This window comes from Pseudonaja textilis, chromosome 1, assembly GCF_049901715.1.
Source record: "Pseudonaja textilis isolate UNSWEBS1 chromosome 1, rPseTex1.2, whole genome shotgun sequence".
NCBI lineage: Eukaryota > Metazoa > Chordata > Lepidosauria > Squamata > Elapidae > Pseudonaja > Pseudonaja textilis.
In genome coordinates this window covers 218,398,179-218,418,290 of record NC_141990.1, presented here as the reverse complement: position 1 = coordinate 218,418,290, position 20,112 = coordinate 218,398,179, and the positions used below count along the sequence as shown (strand labels likewise).

At 35.7% G+C, this 20,112-nt stretch overlaps 1 protein-coding gene across 2 annotated transcripts; it reads left to right on the top strand.

The window, feature by feature from the left end:
* The first annotated feature begins 945 nt into the window (after positions 1–945).
* ERCC3 (ERCC excision repair 3, TFIIH core complex helicase subunit) lies at positions 946–19,480 on the top strand. Of its 2 annotated transcripts, XM_026707980.2 has the most exons (15): positions 946–1,081; positions 1,875–2,080; positions 2,774–3,010; positions 3,830–3,879; positions 4,474–4,609; positions 4,919–5,080; positions 8,252–8,456; positions 8,828–9,142; positions 9,759–9,943; positions 10,499–10,701; positions 13,147–13,243; positions 13,435–13,552; positions 15,491–15,609; positions 17,249–17,401; positions 19,070–19,480. In XM_026707980.2, the coding sequence occupies exons 1-15, from the start codon at positions 1,063–1,065 to the stop codon at positions 19,202–19,204; spliced, it is 2,340 nt and encodes a 779-aa protein (XP_026563765.1). In that variant the 5' UTR covers positions 946–1,062; the 3' UTR covers positions 19,205–19,480. The 2 variants fall into 2 exon arrangements, with proteins under 2 accessions (XP_026563765.1, XP_026563766.1); XM_026707981.2 differs by lacking the exon at positions 19,070–19,480 and having other exon boundaries at positions 13,435–13,551; positions 15,489–15,609; positions 17,249–17,388.
* Positions 19,481–20,112: the final 632 nt, after the last annotated feature.

Below are 20,112 nucleotides of genomic sequence, written 5' to 3'. Positions count from 1 at the left end.
AGGAAACCCAGAAGTACTGGCAAAAAATTAGGCACTGGCTAGAGGAAATAACCATGGAACAAATTGAGTACAAATCAGAGTCCTTTCTTCTAGGAATTTTTGATAAACAAATATCCAAAAAAATCGAAGTATATTACAATCCATATCTTAACCGCGGCCAGACTGGCATTTGCCCAGTGCTGGAAACTACCCTCTATCCCCACTGAACTTATGGTTATTCAGAAAATTTTACAATGCACCGAAATGGACAAACTAACTCAAGCATTAAAAAATAAAGAATCTTCAACCTATTATAGCAATTGGAATCCTTTGTACATTTGGCTTAATCAAAGATAGATCACCTCTAAGAAAACTAAGGCCAAGGCCTCCGAGGCAGAGATAAAGAAAAGCACTGCCGACGATAGTTTGGAAGAAGAAAAGACCTTACAGTCACAAAAATATGGTTTTATTATAAGTGTTTTCTCTACTTTTGTTTTCCCCACTTCCCCCCCCCTTCCCCTCCCTTTCCCTCTTTCCTCTCTCAAGCTTTCCTCTCTTTCCCTCTTGGCCTATGCCAAGACTGTTCGTCTTTTTGTTGTATATAATTTGTAGCTGTGTTGTTGTTGTTTTTTAAAAAGTAAAACTAATAAAGTTTATTTAAAAAAAGAAAAAAGAAAAAGACCGTGCTCCAATGCGACGACACTGCCAAGATTAAAAACGTTTCTACTGGAAGAAGGTTGCCCTTGAGGCCGCTGTGTGTACGGAAGCTGTGCGGACATGTCTTCCGTCGTTTCGGGTTTTTCAACTTCCCATCCTCAGGTCTTGCTATTTCCAAGAGGTCTCCCATCCCCGGTTCGCAAAGTTTTCGCTCCGCCTCCTGCAAGGATTTGTCCCGCCCGCTCCACCCCGGTCGAGAAAGCGACTACAGACTATTGCAAATATGTCGGTCTCCTCCTCCTCCTCCCCCCTGGTGACGTCACAGAGGAGGAGCAATCGGATTCGCTCTCTTCTGCTCCGGAAGCGGTGGGGCTAACGGGAGACGCTCACGGGCGGGGGGGCTACGTCGCCTGGAGCTCCTCAGAGATGGGCAAGAAGGAGCGAGGTAGGTCGCTGGCGCTTTCTGGGAGGCTTCGTCTCCTTAGACTTGGAAGCTGTTTGGCTTCTGTCCGTGGAGCCAGTCTCGTCTTCGGGACGTTGTTTCTTCGACGGGGAAAGTTCTTCAAGACCTGGCGCCATTGGTTTTCCCTCCCTGCCTTGGTCATGCCTAACGCCGGTTCTCTTGTGCTTACAAAACGTAATGCCCAGCTGATAGCTTTGTGGCGGTGATGCCTTTGACCACAATCAGCACGTCCTGGTGTCTGATAAATCGGTGCTTCACGTACTCGCCTTATTATCCCGTTAAAGCAAGACGTCGTTTTTGTACAGTATAGTCTCCCCCTCTCCTTTTGCTATATTTTGTAAGTGCAACCTTTCCCATAGAAAAATTTCATATGCAGAACTGAGAATCATGGCAAGTCCTTTAATAAGATTTAAGATGCGGTATCTCTTGGGATGATTTTTATTTTCTCTATTTAGAAAAAACACATTGGATTAGTAAAACTAACTGCCTTAATCTAAAGGAAAGCTGGCAATAATTTGTATAGCTGTCTGCTTACTCCTTGAATATAGGAAGTGGGAAGAAGCCTTGGTTGGAACTGCTAAAGCAATTTTTGGCAGGCTGTTTACCTTAAATGATAGCTATATACTTATAGGAACAACTACTTCTAGTAAACCAGTAAAACTATGCTGACATTCATGGTTCCCTCAAAGTTTTGCATGGCACCATTTGTGTTCTCGTGTGGCTGAAGGAAAAAACAGTTGTGGAACTGCATGTGTGTTTACGGTTGGGTTTCCAGATAAGAAGAAATCGAAAAAACGCCACTATGAGGAAGAAGAGGAAGAAGAATATGACCTTACAGGCAAAGAGTCCCAAGAAGCAGTTCCATCAGCTGCAGGGAAGCAAGTGGAAGATTCTGGGACCAAAGTTGATGAATATGGTGCAAAAGACTACAGGAACCAGATGCCACTCAAAGCTGACCATTCCTCACGACCATTGTGGGTGGTAAGTCTTTTTAGATGCATTACTTTTCAAAAAAAAGTTTTGTTCAAAGAAAGGAAACATAGTTTATTGTTTCCTAATCTTATCATTTCTACATGTGGACCTGTCAGCTGGCATATAAATAGTATCTCCATACCTGTTTGATTCATGTGCTGAATAAGACCCAAGTTCTTTCTGTATTTCACATTATACATATTCATCTATTTTAAAGGAGCTGGAAGGAATATTTGTTGTACCTTAGGCTATTATGATGAGATGCCTGCTTCTTTGTGATTTATATGGGGGGGAGAGAGGGAATTAATAACAAAAAAGCACCCATGCAGGCAGAAGAAATACTTTTGCTCTGTGGATGAATTTTCTGGGATGTTACATCAAACTTTTTATTCATTCTTTGGGTAATTTTATGAAAAATATCACTGTCCTCTCCAGATGGTTTGGAGATGCATCTTTTTAATGACTGGGTTCAAGAACCTTGCCACCTCAGCCAGCATAACCAATAATGAGAGATGCCGGGAGTTGTAACTTGATAATATCTAAAAGGCCACATGTCCCTTCACCTCTCCACTAAAACAGAAATACAAATACATTCACAACATTGAATTGATTAGGGTGAAATTCTCTTCCTTGCCTCATACTTAACAGCTTTGGTACATGTAGTTATTTTGGTCATCTTCACAGTTTTTGTCTCTTCTCTAGGCTCCTGATGGCCATGTTTTCTTAGAAGCCTTTTCACCTGTCTACAAGTATGCCCAGGATTTTCTTGTGGCTATTGCTGAGCCAGTTTGTCGACCTACTCACGTCCATGAATATAAACTGACTGCTTATTCCCTGTATGCTGCTGTCAGTGTGGGTTTGCAAACCAGCGATATCACTGAATATCTACAAAAGCTGAGTAAAACTGGTGTGCCCGATGGAATCATTCAGTTTATTAAGGTACACTCATTCATTATCTAATTGTATGTTCAGGATATAAAGGGCTGGATGCTGGGGGTGGGTGGGAAACATAATAAGAGGTACTGCCTTTGTTACAGAGCTTCATGGCATGAATTATTTTGGAAATTAAAAGAGAAATATGCCATATACTTTAGTATTTGCATTTGATCATTTACTTCAGCATAATTAAGGGAGACAAAAAAAAACTGGGATTGAGAGAAGGATTGATTCAAGATAGATGTAAATGACAGAAACAGCTTGTTTTTTTCATGGTAATAAACCAATTCTCCCACCTGCTGTTACGGAACACAGCCAGGAGTTTACAAGGAACATATTATGAAAGCAAACTTTTGACCATTTATGACCTTCCAAATATTTTCTTTAGCCCTGATAATACCCTCTAGAAGAACACTGCGAATCCTGTCCATTGCATAGTAAATGTTCTTTTTCTTTGGCAATAGATTTTAAAATTTGTACACAGGTAGCAAAACCTGCTTTAGAGAGTTGTTATGATGAGTTGTGCTAAATTAGCCTTTCCAACTTTTGGGTCTCCAGAAGTATTATAGCACCAATTGTCCCCATCTGGGTGATAGTCATTTTGATATAATGCATTTAAAGAGTGCTAAGTTGGGGGGAAGTATATGAAATTGTATGGTCTAAATATTCAGGGTATTTTTTATGAATTGTAGCCAAACCTTTAGTTTTGATTTCCCTTTCTTGTGGAATAGCTTGCTGAAAGTTTTCTGCTGTCACCTAATTCTATGTGTAATACAAATATATTTTATGCATCTATTTCTAATTGATATTATTATTTTGTAGCTATGTACTGTTAGTTATGGAAAGGTGAAGCTGGTCCTGAAGCATAACAGGTAAAGAATTACTTGCATGATTTTTTTCCCCTGAGTTATGGAGTATGGCATTTTCAAATGTGTGTCATGTTATTAGTTTTGGCTTTGATACTATCTCAGTTAACAATCTTGGTTTTTCATAAGTTGTTTACTGGATTAGATCAGAACTATATGCAAATATAACATGTTAAAGTAAGAGAAACTTTTTGAGGGCCAATGTCTACACAAACAGGAGTAAAATAGAATCAGATAGATAGGGTCCAAACAAACAAATATGTGAACTGGTTGCAGAAAAAAACAAAGGAACTAAAACCAAAATGCAACAAATCCAAATAACAGAATAACTAAAGCTAACTAGTGTACACTCATTCAAATTGTGACTTGTGTCGTTTCTGACTTTTATGAATGTGGCCATTGTCTCTAAGGATTTTGGTCAGATATAAATTCTTTGTGTTTCTCCAGCTGCATAGCACATTACCTGAATAAATTGCAAAAACCTACAGGAACTCATGTTTCTAAAACGGAAGATGTTAAAATGATAAAAATTTATAACATTTGTGGAATTAATTATTTGTATAATTCCCCCCCCCTTTTTTTTTTTTTAATTCTTGCTAGGTATTTTGTAGAAAGCACCCACCCTGAAGTCATTCAGCAACTTCTTCAGGACCAAGTTATTAGGGAATGTCGCCTGAGAAATGCAGAGGGGGAAGAAACTGAACTCATAACAGAAACATTCAAGAGCAAATCTGCAGTATGTTGAGATTATGGTCCATGCCTTTATGTAGTGTGGGAGCTATTTGCTTTACTCTAACTATAGCTGAACAATTATGTAAAAACTTTATAAGAATTCCTTTTCAGTATGGTTAATATGCCACATATATTTGTGTCTGTTGTCAGTACTATTAATCCTTAGGGAGGGGTTGCTTTATTTATAGTGTATTGGATCTGTACAGTCTGCTTTCATACATGGTTTAAGTGTTGTTTTCCTATCCCAATGATAAAATGAGCCTCTATCTGGCCTCATTTTCCTCTGCTCCATTGAGAAATCTATCTGCTTTAGATTTCAAAGTCTGGTGAAAATAGCGGGCCATCAACTTCTCAAGGGGCAGACGGTCAGAATAAACCAGATGTTCCTGCTGACTTATTTGAATTTTATGAACAAATGGATAAAGATGAAGAAGAGGAAGAGGAAACTCAAACTGTATCTTTTGAAGTGAAGCAGGTAAATATATGAATTTACTTATACCTTACTATCCTAATAAAAGCATATGGAATATGAATTTATACAATAAAAACATCTTATTTTTGACGTGAGATGTCAGACAATTTAAATCTTTTATTTCCTTAAGTACTTTTGTATCTCTGTGCCTAGTCCTCCTTTAAATTTACACTTCAGGCTACAGCTAAATCCAGTCTTAGTAGTGCTGTATAACGACAACATTGTCCATTAAAGGAACCAATCCCAAACACTCTAGTTTCTGTGGTGATGTGAAAATTGAAGGCTCATCTATGGAATGGAGTAAAAGCATGTTTACATAATTTGTTTCTGTTTAGCAAAATATATTCCTGTGGTTTTAATATGCTGACTCTAAGCAGCTTAGAAAATACAGTATAACTAGGTGAAGTTCCTTGGCAAATTACTTATCCCTGAATGAGTGTGGATAGCATATATTGGCAGAATTCTCCAGATAAGGAAAGACCATGAGAATCCCATCTCTACTCCCCCAACTGCTCTTTGTCAGTAGGCAGCAGGGATTGGGGTTTTTGTGGTCAACTTGTGAGTTGAGCAGCTGGAAGTGAGGGACTTCAGTTAGGCTCATAACTGCATTGCAATCTGTAAGGGACGTAAAGTCCACAAAAGTTTCATGTTGCTTAACACTATTGGATGTAGTCAATTTATAGTTAGATCTTCTGATTAGAAGGATAGGACAAAAGCAGTTGGTGAGTCAACACTCTTTCTGGATTAAATAAGGAGGAAAAAAAACTTTGAAAGGAATTAAATCTCTAGCAAAAAGCGTAAAAATGATTAAATCCATAAGGGGGATTTGGTTTTTTTAGCAAAAGTGGTTTTCAAATATTGGAACTCAGGCAGATGGATTGGACTTTTGTGTGAATTTTGTTTTAATATTAAAGAATGTAGATAGTTGGTAGATTTTACAAAAAATCTATAATACTGGTATCCCTCAACTAATGACCACTTGTATAGTGGACCATTCAAAGTTCTGATAGACCCTAAAAATCTGACTTCTGACCCAGTTTCAAAGTTCTAATTTCCACCCCCACACCCTCTGTGGTCACGTGATCACATTTGGGGCACTCGGCAACCAGCCTGGATTTTTGGATGTTTGCAGCGCCCCACAGACATGTGACCATAATTTACAAATTTTTACCAGAAACTAGTGTTTACTTAGTTTCCAACAACAAATGTCCCATAGCAAACAATGTGTTTGTTTAATGACCATAGCATTTGCTTTATGACTGCCATCTTTGTCACTGTTGGTGAGAATTTGTGATAAAGGTGAATATTTTACCTCGAATGATGCTTGTGTTTCAGCAGTTCCTAACATTTGTGGTTTGGTGGCCTGGTTTGGGGGAGAGAAGAACTGGGCTACGCTAGTGACATTGCGGCGCACATGTATGCCCACATCTCCGCTTGCAGGAGTGGTGGGCTGGTGCACCCGCGCATGTGCATTGCCCCACTGACTCACCAAAAGCCCCTCTCTCTCTCTCTCTCTCTCTCTCTCTGTGATATTAAAAATAAAGATTTATGTCAAGGAATATATGATAAAGTGGGTTAAAATTTTTGGTTATAATAGGCAGATGAGAAATATGTGATAGAAAAAAATTGAAATTTATACTGTTATATTGAGTTATAATCTTAAAGATAATTTTTATAAAATGATATACTATTGACATAACATCAGAAAAATTAGTTAGAATGCATAAAAGCACTTTAAATTTATGTTGGTAATGTGAATAGGAAATGTCATTATATGATGGATGTAGAAATAGCTCGAAAATTTTGAGTTCAAATGCATACATTGATTTAGAGGATTTTAAAGATTAATATACAACTAAAACCAGAACTTTTCTTCTTGGGATCGATGAATAAATAGTTGGAAAAAAGTCATGGAATATTGTTTTTAAATATGATAACTGCAGCAAAGTATGTACAAAGATGGACAGATTTGGCAATATCTATGATGAGAATTATTGATGAAGATAGTAGAATGGTCAAATTGACTTGTTTGGAAATCCCTTTTTGCATAAAAAAGAACAAATGAACTTATGATTTATAGTTTTGATGATTAGTTAGGATGGAATGGAGAAAGAAGAAAGTCATAATATAGAGGGAAAGGTCAATTTATAATTGTGCTTAAATTACTGTAAAGAAGATTGGAAGCCACTTTATATCCTTATTTTTCTACTACGTTTGCACCTTTCTTATTCTGTAGTTTATATTAGTCCTATTCTTTAAAAATTTCAATAACATTTACAAACACATAAAATACAGTGTAGCTTTTACATACACAATTTGTAGGTAACTTTAATAGGAAATTAAAGGAAGAAATCCTTGACTTTTTCTGTGATACTAGTCTCCTTCCTGATTGCTTCCATTGCTTCCATTAAAACATCATAGAAAATTCATAGGTATGAATATGAACAGCCATGGTGGTGCAGTGGTTAGACTGCAGTTCTACAGGGTACTTCTGTTGCCTGCCAACTGCCTGTAATCTGGCAGTTTGAATCTCACTAGCTCAAGGTTGACTCAGCCTTCTATCCTTCCGAGGTGTGTAAAATGAAGACCCAGATTATTGTGAGCAATATGCTGCAACTGTAAACCACTTAGAGAAGGGTGTATAAGTCTAATTGCTATTGCTATCTGCTCCACCACGAGTTCTAGATATTCAGTATTCCTATAGGACTTCAACAGACACCACTTTGCATTACATCAAGTCACTCCTCTATGTTCTTAAGACGTGAAGCCATAATAATAAAGTGTTTCTTCCCACATAGTCACTATAGGAACATCTATTATACATATAAGCACCGAACATGATAGACGCTATACGGCAATTCAACCAAATTAACAATTTCAAATTAAGAGGATGTAGAACTTTTTATATCAGTACAAAACATAAATATATTTGCTTAAATATTTGTAAAGCATTTCTTTTGTGACTCATGAAATCTTTTCAAGAGTATGGGGAAAGTTTCTGGATTTGTGACTGATGATCCATTGCTCTAATGTGTGTTTGTTAGAATAAAGTTAAAGTACAACTTGATACCTCAAACTTTATGGAAAAAATTCAGTATTTTCTTATAGCTTTAAATGAATAACAGATCAGAAGAACTGCAAAAGACCCTCCTACCTTTTTGTTTCCATTTCTAGGAAATGATTGAAGAGCTTCAGAAGCGTTGCATTCATCTGGAGTACCCTCTGCTTGCTGAATATGATTTTAGAAATGATTCTGTGAATCCAGATATTAACATAGACTTGAAACCCACAGCTGTTCTCCGACCATACCAGGAGAAGAGTTTGAGGAAAATGTTTGGGAATGGTCGTGCTAGATCTGGGGTTATTGTCTTGCCTTGTGGTGAGTGGACTCTGCTGATATTGAATGTTTTTTTTTTAAATTACCTGACTGAGATTAGATTCTGAAAGAATACTGGTAAAAGTAACATTTATTTTGTGGGATATCCATATTTATTTCTTCCTCTTGCACTCTGAGAATCTCGTACAGATTTCTGTACAGTTTATACATAGTTTATAATTAGTTTCAGCAATAGAGTGGTGTGAGTTGCTTTCAGACCATGTTGGTGTCTTTCTTTTTTTATAGGGACCAGGTTAGAGTTTTCAAAGCTCTTTTAAGAGGGACATATTTGGCTCAATATTCTATTATTTATTCTCTGGATAGTAATACATTCCATGCAAAGTTTTGACAAATTTTTGTTTCATTCACTACAGGTGCTGGCAAGTCGCTTGTAGGTGTAACAGCAGCTTGCACTGTCCGTAAGCGGTGCCTAGTACTGGGTAATTCTGCTGTCTCAGTGGAGCAGTGGAAAGCCCAGTTCAAGATGTGGTCTACCATTGACGATAGCCAAATCTGCCGATTTACTTCTGATGCCAAAGACAAGCCAATTGGCTGTTCTATAGCTATCAGCACCTACTCCATGTTGGGGCACACAACGAAGAGGTCATGGGAAGCAGAGAGGGTGATGGAATGGTTGAAGAGCCAAGAATGGGGTCTGATGATCCTTGATGAAGTGCATACCATACCTGGTAAAGACCCTCTTAAAGGCTATTGCTTTTGCCCCAGCCCAGGTTTCATAACTGAATTATAGGAACCCTGATTATTTTGAAATAGATTGACAATACTGCTTTGTAAAAAGTAGTATTATACATTTATAAGGAATCTAATGTAAAATGAAACAGTAACAATAGCATGAATGCTGCAGTTTGATGCATTTTTAAGCATCAAAAATACATCTTTTATTATACTTAAGAGCTTAATGATAATTGCTGCAGTTTTTTTATTTTTTGGTGGAGAATAAAAAAAATCCCAGTATGGTTTAAACCTAGTGCATGGATTTAGATATTAGCCAGCTTAGCAATGATTTGCCTGAATTGATACTGTTTAATTTAATTTCTGTAGATTTAATTTGTGAAATGAGTTGGATGAAGAATACTGTTAAGTTGTTGCTACAAAACTGATCATATAGATATATGCATGGAAATCCATTAAACACATCTAACTTTAATGTAAGATTCTAATTCAGTATGATTCTCAAATGGTTCTTCATTTAATATCACTTATGGCATGAAAAATTAACATACTGTTATATTTTTTAAATACTTCTCAGACAGGATCTCATTCCTTTTTGCACAATTCTTTCAGCAAAAATGTTCAGGCGTGTGCTCACTATTGTTCAGGCCCATTGCAAGCTTGGATTAACAGCCACTCTTGTCCGAGAAGATGACAAAATTGTAGACCTGAATTTCCTGATTGGGCCTAAACTCTATGAAGCAAATTGGATGGAATTGCAAAATAGTGGTTATATTGCTAAAGTCCAGTGTGCTGAGGTAAGGAATGTTTTGCTCAGTGCTAGCTGTGCTACAGAGACTTCAGCAAATATATATTCTCCAGCAGCAATATTTTCCTCAGTTAACTTACAATTGGGGTATAAAACTCTGGATCATTTGATAGTGGAACTAAAATTTCTGCATGTGCCTTGTTTTAGAAATCCTGGCTTGATTTGTCTTCATGTTGTTTTTTATAATTTCAGTCTTCTTGTTTCCCTGTTGCAGTTCATTACTCCATAATTCACACTTTTCCTGAATCTTCTATCTGAGGGAAAAATCTTCAACAGGGAAAAGAAACAGCTTTTCTTTAGTCAGTTGCTGCTAGGGATAGAATCAGAAGTTGATAATAGTTCTATATGGGTTTTTAAATAATCAGAAATGTTTTTTTTAATAAGGCTGCAAATATCTGCCCTTGTCTTATCTTTCCTGCTAGCATAAATACTTTGTTCTTATCATACAGGGTAATCTTGTAAACTTTTATCGCTGTCACATTTCTACTGTAAACTTATTGAGCTATTCTTAATACAGTCTGTACTTTTTTGGTTTTAATTGTAGGTTTGGTGTCCAATGTCTCCTGAATTCTACAGAGAATATGTAGCTATTAAAACAAAGAAGCGGATATTGCTCTATACCATGAACCCAAACAAATTTAGGGCTTGCCAGTTCCTGATTAAATTCCATGAACGAAGGAATGATAAGATCATAGTCTTTGCTGACAATGTGTTTGCTTTGAAGGAGTATGCTGTTAGATTGGGCAAGTAAGTATTAATGAATTATAGATATTTGTGTGTTTAATAAATATCAGAAGCAAAAAAAGACTTCTTCCAGGTTTGTGACTTTGCATATTAAATCCTTAAAATCAATAGTACTATTTATTACTTTTTATATATTCATTTGCATGAAATTACAGGAGTTAATTGTCAACCAGGGACAAAAAGATTTCTTAAGTTAGAAAGAATTCTTGACAGATAAGCTACAGTGCTTCTTGAGGTTGCTTCAGAAATGATAAAATTTTCTCATTGGTAGAATTCCTCAATAAAAAAAAAATAGATGCAAGTTACATGAGGCTCTTGCACTCAGTTATCAACAATCTATTTACATATAAGTACAAATGCGTAATTTTTTTGCAAGCAAAGGGATATATACTGGCCCTTTGAAGTGTTAAGGACTGCATTCCAGAAAGGGGCAGTAATTGGACAAATCTATATCCTCAGGCAATTTCCTTTTTTGCCCCAATAAGTAATGAGAATTCTGTGGCTACTTTTGGAAGGTCTCCAAAGGTCACAACTAAGAGATCCATGCACCTCATATGCTTTCCTGATCTTCCAAATTGTAATATATAATATCTTTGCATCGTATATGCAGTAAGAATATTTCGCTGTTGAGAAATTTATGAAAAGGTCCCTAAAGCTGTTTTATGATAATGTGATAATGTAAATTCAATCTAAATTCAATCTTGATAATGGGGACAGTAACTTAAAACACTGCAATACAAATACAGCTTTTAAGAATCTCTTGGTTTTTTTTGTTGTGTAAGGGGACAGCAGAGGATGAGATGTTAGATAGTATCAACACAGTGAACAAGAATTTAGGCCCATTGCAGTAGATAGTGGAGGAAGGGCATGCTATTTGTCCATGGGATCACAAAAAGTTGAACATGACTTAGTGACTGAAGAACAAATAATTATTTTCTGATTGAAAAGAACATTAAATAATAAGTTGATGCAATAATTTACCATGTAAGGCATCCTCGGTGCTCTCTGAGCTTGCTTGTTTTCTTGCGAGATGTTTCATTACCCAAACTAGGTAACATCATCAGTGCTGGTCACAATTTGCCATGTGTTATTCAGCATTTTAAAGATCAATGCCACATAATTCAATTTAACTAGTTAACATTTGAAAAACCTATACAGCAGAAGAGCAAGGTACTTTCACTGCCAGAATAGTTTGCAGTTGCAGTATTTAAATCCATTATTCAAGTCTAGCATCAGAATATACATTCAAGATATAAACTCAAAGGAAAATTGCTACAGTGTGATTGTTTTATGTAGTAATGTGTTTTTTGTTTCTTTTAAATAGTAGTTGCTGTTGTAACAAGAACATTTTGGTTGTTACTTGTTAGATTGATTTTCTTATGTTTCCTCCAGTACCAGAGGCAGCACATATATATTTCCCGTCAGTTTTTTCTTCCAAATTTTTCTGCAACAATATCTATGTCAAGTGGGTTGGGATGAAAGAGAATCACCAACCCAAACTCAGTTAATGAGCTTTTATCAGTGAGCTAAAATTTGAACCTAAATCTCCTAAGGTGGCTTTCTATTCTGGAATAATTTTCAAAGTTTTCTTTGAGCATATTTTAAATTATTTCATTAATATTGTAGCATATTTCCATGGAAGTTTCAGAGAGACCATCGGTTCTCAGCTTGTGATTTATTTTCAAGCTTATATTCATGTATATTAAGTTTTCTTTCTTTTTCTTTGCTTATATTTCAAATTTGATGCATGTTTTTAAACATGTTTACTTTGAATTGTGTTAGCTTCTTATTTTATTTCAATATATCATATGAACTTAGCAGACATCTTAGATTGTATCTTTGATTGAATACTTCCACCTTGCTCTGGTAGCATCTATTTACGTTGCCGCAAAAGATATGTTGATAGTTAATTTTCACTGTAGCTCTCAGTGAACTATTTTGAGACCAGAACAATTTAATTCAAAAGTGCAATTTATATGTGATCAGATATAAGGGGAAAGGGGAAAGAAGAACACAGCTGTTAAGTACAAGTTCACTGGTTCAGCTGAAGAAAATACCTTTTTTATTTTAACAGCTGCTTCTCTCCTTTCATGTAGGATTAGTAGATATATTCCGCCCACTGATCTGAGTCATGAGGCACACATCAAGAACATAACATTTTACAACTGTCAGGATTTATTTCTGTAGCGGGAGGGGTGTCTGACAGAATGAATTTGTCTCCAAATGAGTGGGACTAATTCAGTGAACTAAAAATAAACAAGAGAGAAAAATGCTACAAAAAAAGGAAAGTTCTTCTATAAAAGTATAGTTTAATTACATAGTGAAGGCATATTGCTGTGGTTTATCATCTTTTTAATCATAATATAATAGATTGTATAATGTACCTGAATCCAGGAAGTAAAATATAACCATTTGATCCTTTATATGTATGCATATTGTCTCTTTTAGACCTTACATTTATGGGCCTACAGCACAGGGGGAGAGAATGCAAATACTGCAGAATTTCAAACACAATCCCAAAATCAATACCATCTTTATCTCCAAGGTAATCCATGCTGCTCTGTTTGATATTGGACTACATTAGGTTCAGCACTCATTTTGAATAATCTGTAAATTATTTTTAATCTTTTTCATATTCATATGTTTCTCATTGTTGGCCACAAGCTAATGTGTCTTACTAAGATTTGGTTATCTACATTATAGTTTGTTTCCTAAAGGGTGCTTATGCATTTACAGGTTGGTGATACATCTTTTGATCTGCCAGAAGCCAATGTTCTCATTCAGATTTCATCTCATGGGGGCTCTCGAAGACAGGAGGCTCAGAGGCTGGGGCGAGTCTTAAGAGCCAAAAAAGGTAAATTGAGTCTTGTGTTGCAAGATTCTGTAATTTTAATGGAACACTGAAGCATGAAAGTAATGTTATTTAGCTGACTAAGCACATACAATTTTCTATTGTCCTGTTTTGTCACTGTCAGCTCAAGGTCACAGGTTATGACAAAATTCAAAAGTAATTATAAAAAGCACTTCAATAGGAAGTCATTGCTCCTTTTCTCTTTCCTACCTAATCATTCCTCCCAACACTTAATATTTTTAGTTTTTTAAAGATACAATGTAGTAGATCTTATGTTAAAGAGACTGGTTATTCTGATTGAACTTTGATGGCAGCTTTGCCAAAATTCTAATTCCACTGTAGTAGTATTTTACAATGGGATTAGGGCTTGGACAAATATTCTTTCATGCCACACTACCCCAAAGGAAACAGTTTGGTTGAGGTATTCCATTAGCAGCTTGACCAGCCAAAGTATAAATTTAGCAATAATGACATCTGGCATGAGTATGAGGTGTGTATTTAAGACTAATGCATGTAAGTGCTTTCTGCCTGTTTGCTAAAGGATTCCCAGGGGTTTTAGTGCAAAGTACTCCTTCCTCTTCTAGACCCCAAACTAAGCCTCTGTCAGCAGTTAAATTACAACAAAGGGTAATTGTTGTAAAAACTTACTAGAACTTATAAAATGCATTTTTTGTATTCCACAAATTTCCAAATTAAAAACATTAAAATTATGCTAGCAAACTGTATCTGATAAATTACATCCTTTCTATTCTTTAAAAATGGGCTCCCCAATTTGACATGTGAGTGTCAGCTTTAAATATAGATACCTGGTTTGCTATCTTGGGGGCTTCCTTTTCCATCGAACTTTTTATAATTCTAAAGCATTCTTTTAATGTAAGAAAAGTGAGACAATGTCTTCTATATCTTTTTTTCAAGGAGGCATTCTGGATTCAGGTGGACACCATATATTTTATTTAAAAAAAAGTTGGAGGGAATGAGAGGCTGAAAAATGCTTTGTTTGGAAGTATGTCCACTTTACTAGAGAAATGATAGGATTTTCTGCTCAGGGTGAAGACTGCTGCTCCTCTTCAGAGAGCAAAATTGCTGCAATACATTCTGCTATAGGTCATGTGCCAGATCAGCTGCATTTTGCATTAACAGAAAAAAAAAACACTTACAGCTGAGAAACGTTTGGGGTTTTCTTTTGCTAATCTATAAGTTTAAATTTGAATATTGTTATCAGTATACTTAATTATAGCATGCTAGGAAGAAATGTTTGTAGTGTCGTAAAAATAATTCAGTAAAAGAGAAACACAGACAAACCACAGGCAATAAAACCTACTTTGAGATCAGAGGTTTATTTCATGAACAGTTTGGAACATGAACAGCCATCATAACATAACAACATTTCAGTAAGATAATACTTACTAACAACCTATTGCAATGAGGTCCACTGTCATGTCTGAGTCCAACAAGGAATAAGCATGGCCAGTGGCCATGATCTGAGATAAAACCCCTTATATACTCTTTTTCTCTCATCTCTTCTGTTCCTCTGGAATCTTACCAGGATACTTCCTCATTTCACTGTGCCATCCTGTTGCTTAGCATTTATCTGAAAAACTCTTTGTCATCTGCACTTTTTGGTTCCATATTCTCGTAATGTCCCAGACAGTTATGTCCAAAATAGCCGCAAAACTGATTAATTTGCAACTATTAAGTATTACACAATGCAGATTACAAATTTTCCCTTAGTTTGCGCCTTTATCAAGCTTGCACTTTAATATACTGTCATATAAGAAGCAGTACAAACCAGGTACAGAGCTAGGAAGCATAGGCACGGTAAAGAGTTAAGGGTTTCCTCTCACAGTAGACAAGAGAAAACCAACAAAACTTGTTTTTTCTTGAAATTTTTGACTTGCTTTGATGTGAGCTAATCTTCCATTGCGATTTTTTTCCCGTCAGGAATGATTGCAGAGGAATACAATGCCTTTTTTTATTCTTTGGTCTCTCAGGACACTCAAGAAATGGCATACTCTACGAAGCGTCAAAGGTTTCTAGTAGATCAGGGTTACAGCTTTAAGGTAATTCTGTTATTTGTAATTTGCAGAATTGAGAACAAAGAACAGGCTTTAATCTTTAGGTTCTTATGTTCAAATATTTGTTGTTTAAACTGTGTTCAAACTCCAGACTGGGCAGAGTTTGAGAGTACTGCAGTCTAAGCAATGTGCCACTAGAGGTCCAATATTTGTATTATAGTGGCTGAAAATTTAAATATTTTAAATTTATTATTTTAAGGGAAACAGCTGTTGCATTGTAATTATGTTTCTGCCTTTAGGACAAATTGTATACAGGTAATCCTCAACTTACAACAGTACAGTGTTTAGTGACTGTTTAAAGTTACAACAGCAGTTAAAAATGTGACATGACCATTTTTCATAGTTACAACCTTTGAGGCAACCCTATGATCATATGATCAAAATTCAGATACTTGGCAACTGGTTCATATTTATGACCATTGCTATGTTCCAAGGTCATATTTTGTGACCTCACAAGCAAAGTCAATGAGAAACCTTTTTTAGGTGGCAAGATAATTGAATTAAAAAAAACTGTCCCTAAACTCCAAAGAGCACTAAGTTTAGTGCATGTAATGTCTTCACAACAGCTGTTTTTAGGGCAAGAGTATAAAGTACTCTTGTGGTTTCTATCAGGACGCAAGGGCCCTATTTATAACTTGTATCTAGTGAATTACCCAGACAGTTCAGATTTATTTTATGCATAGTTAACTATTATCATACCAAAACCTGGAAGTCTACCATCTTTTCAAACTAATTAATATTAAAAGAAAATGCTCTTTAGAACTACAGCTCACTTCATCAGATGCCAAATTATTACCGTCTGTAAAGCTAGACACGCTCTGATAAAAATGGTATTATGATAAAAAAAATAGAATCTTTGATTATTTTGGATTTGTAGAATTCTGCTCAAAAATTGGGACCTATAATGCACAAGTCAGTGAGATCATCAACATATTGAACACTTTTTTCATTATTTTGCCATTATAATATTTCTAAAATCATGATGCTCCTGATTAGGTGCTTATTGAAATGTATATTTAAACTTTAAATTATAAAACACCTATAGGAAGAAAGTAAGTTTGCAGATTATTTATTTATGCATGTTAGATCATGGGCATTTTACAGCCAATGATCCATTGGCAAGGGGGGATTTTCTCAGAGTAACCCCGATAACACATATGTTCTACCTTTTTCAGAATATGATGGCAGTATGTACAAGAAATGATAATATGCGTTCCCAAAAGCAAATAGGAAATGGTCACCATAGGGGTAGATCTTACTTTCACACTTAAATGTACTTTAAGAAAGGCTTAGATTGCCCATAAATCCATAAAATCTGGGGCTCATAGAGGATGATGTAGTGAAAGTGTAGTGATTTAGTGTAGTCTTTCATTTTTTCCTTCATTTTAATCAGGGAAATAAAATCAAGGAAAAAAGTAACAAAATAACTAGTGTGCTGCAGCATTTGAAAAGCTGATAGTATGAACCACGCCCTAGAAGCAAATGCAGTACGAGCTAGTTTCCCACTAAAATCTTTCTCAACTTTTAAAATTTCCCAAATAAGACTCAGTATAGGCACTTTACCCTTGAGACCAAACAATAGTAAAGAATGGAATTGAATAATACTATCTCTTCCTGTTTCCAGGTAATTACTAAACTTGCAGGTATGGAAGAGGAAGAACTTATGTTTTCATCCAAAGAAGAGCAGCAGCAGCTCCTCCAAAAAGTTTTACAAGCTTCTGATCTGGATGCTGAGGAAGAGGTGGTTGCAGGAGAATATGGCTCAAAGTCATCTCAGGCAAGTAGTTATTATTATGTCAAGACCCCAGAGTCAGTATTGTAAGTTGGGCACCATTTAAATCACATAACGAATAACATTTTATATTAGCAGGAAAACGAAATATAGTGCTCCAATAATCTTTTTACAATTGTACATTTATCACTCAAAGGAATGTTTTGGCTTATAGCCTAGGACTTTTCCCTGTCTGCTACAATGGTATTAATTCCCTTTGTCCTTCAGGTTTTCTGACAGTGTACCCAACACCACTATACAGGTGATCTTCAACTTATGACAGCCTTGGAATGGGTACTTTACAGCCCATGAAGCGCTTCTGGACATTGTAAAATGTTTCCTTCACCCCCAGGTGGTTACGTGACTGCATTTCAGGTGCTTGGCCACCAGCTCACATTTACAACTGGTTGCCAAGTGCCAATTGTATGAATGCTACTTCCAGCCTTTCGTGCCTGCTTCTCCAGAAAGCCAGTGGTGGAAGCCACCAGGGAAGGTTACAAGCAGAGGCGATAGAGGGGAGCTGAAATAATTCCATGGTCTTCAAGAAAGAAGCTAAAATCTTCAGAATTTCAGTTCTATTTCTGCAGCTCACCAAAGGATTTCCCCTGTGCATGGGGGAGAGAGAAAAATCCTTTGGCAGGCTGCAGGAACATTTGAAAAAAAAAGAGGATTACCTGCCTCAACTCAGTGCAGAGATTGCGGTTCTTGAACAAAGCAGTCACATGGGCAATTGTTTAACCACCTTGTTCAAGGGTTGAGGGCTATGGTTAGTGTTTCTTTTAAAATCCCAACTTTTGCTTCTGTAAAGTGTCACAGATAATACCATAGCTTATAAGATTCTGATCTTTCTTGGTATAGGTACATCACAGAATCTGAATATCTTTTCCAAGTGCTAGTCTATGACATGTTTCTTGACCGTTCTTTGCTGTTGATGAATGAGTCTAAATGACAAAAGCTGTCTGCCATTTCAACTTCTGTTTGTCAGTGTTGTATCTAATGGCATTAGTTTGGTTTTCTTAATCTTAGTCATAATCTTAGCATTGAGTAGAAATGCTGCCAGCCCATAGCACTCCTAATTATTTAAAATTCAGATTCATTTCATTTTTGTATCCTGAATTGTTTCATAATTATTCTAGTCTAAACAATACAAAGGTTTTCTCCTGAAGTCTTCCAAAATAACATGGAAAGCAAGAAAAAATGTGTAAAATTCCCTTCCCTTCTTTCAGCCTCTTTATCACTAGCCCTCTTTTGCACCAAAACTTTTCCATTTCATAAATTAAACTTTGTTGTCTATACTAATTTGATTGTTTAGGAATATATTTTGTTCCTAAAATGATTTATAAAGTGATTTATCCTAGCTGCCCATGCTCCAGTCACATTTTATCTGTGACTTTTATGCAAAAGTACTTAGCTGTGAGCGCCTGTTTATTGTAACCTGAATTTTTGCATGAAAAAGGCTGTAGTCTTATTGATAAAGAAGGTATGATGTCCTTTAAAATGTCATTTAAAATTATTCTATATGTCTTTTTATATGTCACTTAATTCTTTTTATATGTCTTTTAATTTTTGATTGGGAGCAGCCCAAAGTTGGTTCAGTTGGTTGAAATATAAATGTATATAAATAAATGCTTTAAATAAGTAAATAAAATTAATTTTTTTTATGTTCTTTTCTAGATATCCCGACATTATGGCACAATGAGTTCCATGTCTGGAGCAGATGATACAGTTTACATGGAATATCAAACCTCACGAAGCAAGGCATCTTCAAATAAACATATTCACCCACTTTTTAAACGCTTTAGGAAATAAGGAAAATGCATTATATCGCTTCCTAGAAAAAGAAATGTTAAAATTGTATATTATTTCATAATTAAGGAAATGGAATAAGCAATTTGCTCACAACTGCAGATAATCATTTCAGTATTCTATATTCTGGGAATACTATTAACTTTATTTTTATTTAATAGTTTCAGAGATTCTTAAGAATATTTGTGAATGTGTTTTATATTTATATTTGTAGTAAGAAGATCATAAAAGTATGCAAATACCTGAAAGCACTGAATAAAAATACTCTATATTAAAAGATTCTCATCTCCCTATCCCTGATTTTATTCTGGTGTCTTAAATTATACTGTATAGTGGTTTAGCCTGGCTGTTGGGGCTGGGAGGTAGGAAAAGTATAAAGCTGAGAAAATATTATTGGAAAGAGTTGTTGGAAAGACTAGTGATGAAAGAAGGGTAGAAATATTTAATCACAGGCAGACATCTGCTAAGGTTACTTGGCTGCTATTCTTCATCCTTCAGAAAAATTTCAGATACTTGTACTAGGATTAAGGTTCATTCAGTCTCACTATTTGTTATACTGCAGTAATAGGTAAAGAATTAGGCAGTGCACTACACACTATACATGCTGTACAGTTTTTAGCATTCCAGCTTTAAATTTTTAAGTTCATCACTGCATAACTCCCATCTCATATTAAAATGTGTACTTCCTTTTCTTAATTAGAAAATGTCAAAGGACAAGATGTCATTTTGACATGACTGCTGAGTTCATTTGACATATTCTCCCTTGGTGGTGTTTGATAAATATGTATACAACAGAAGTAATTAAATTGAAAGTTACCCAGCTGTCAGAAAAAGGCACAAAGACAAACATGAAGAATGACTGTCGCTATGACTCAAGCTAACATCAAGTAAAATAAATTTTCCCTTCCTTG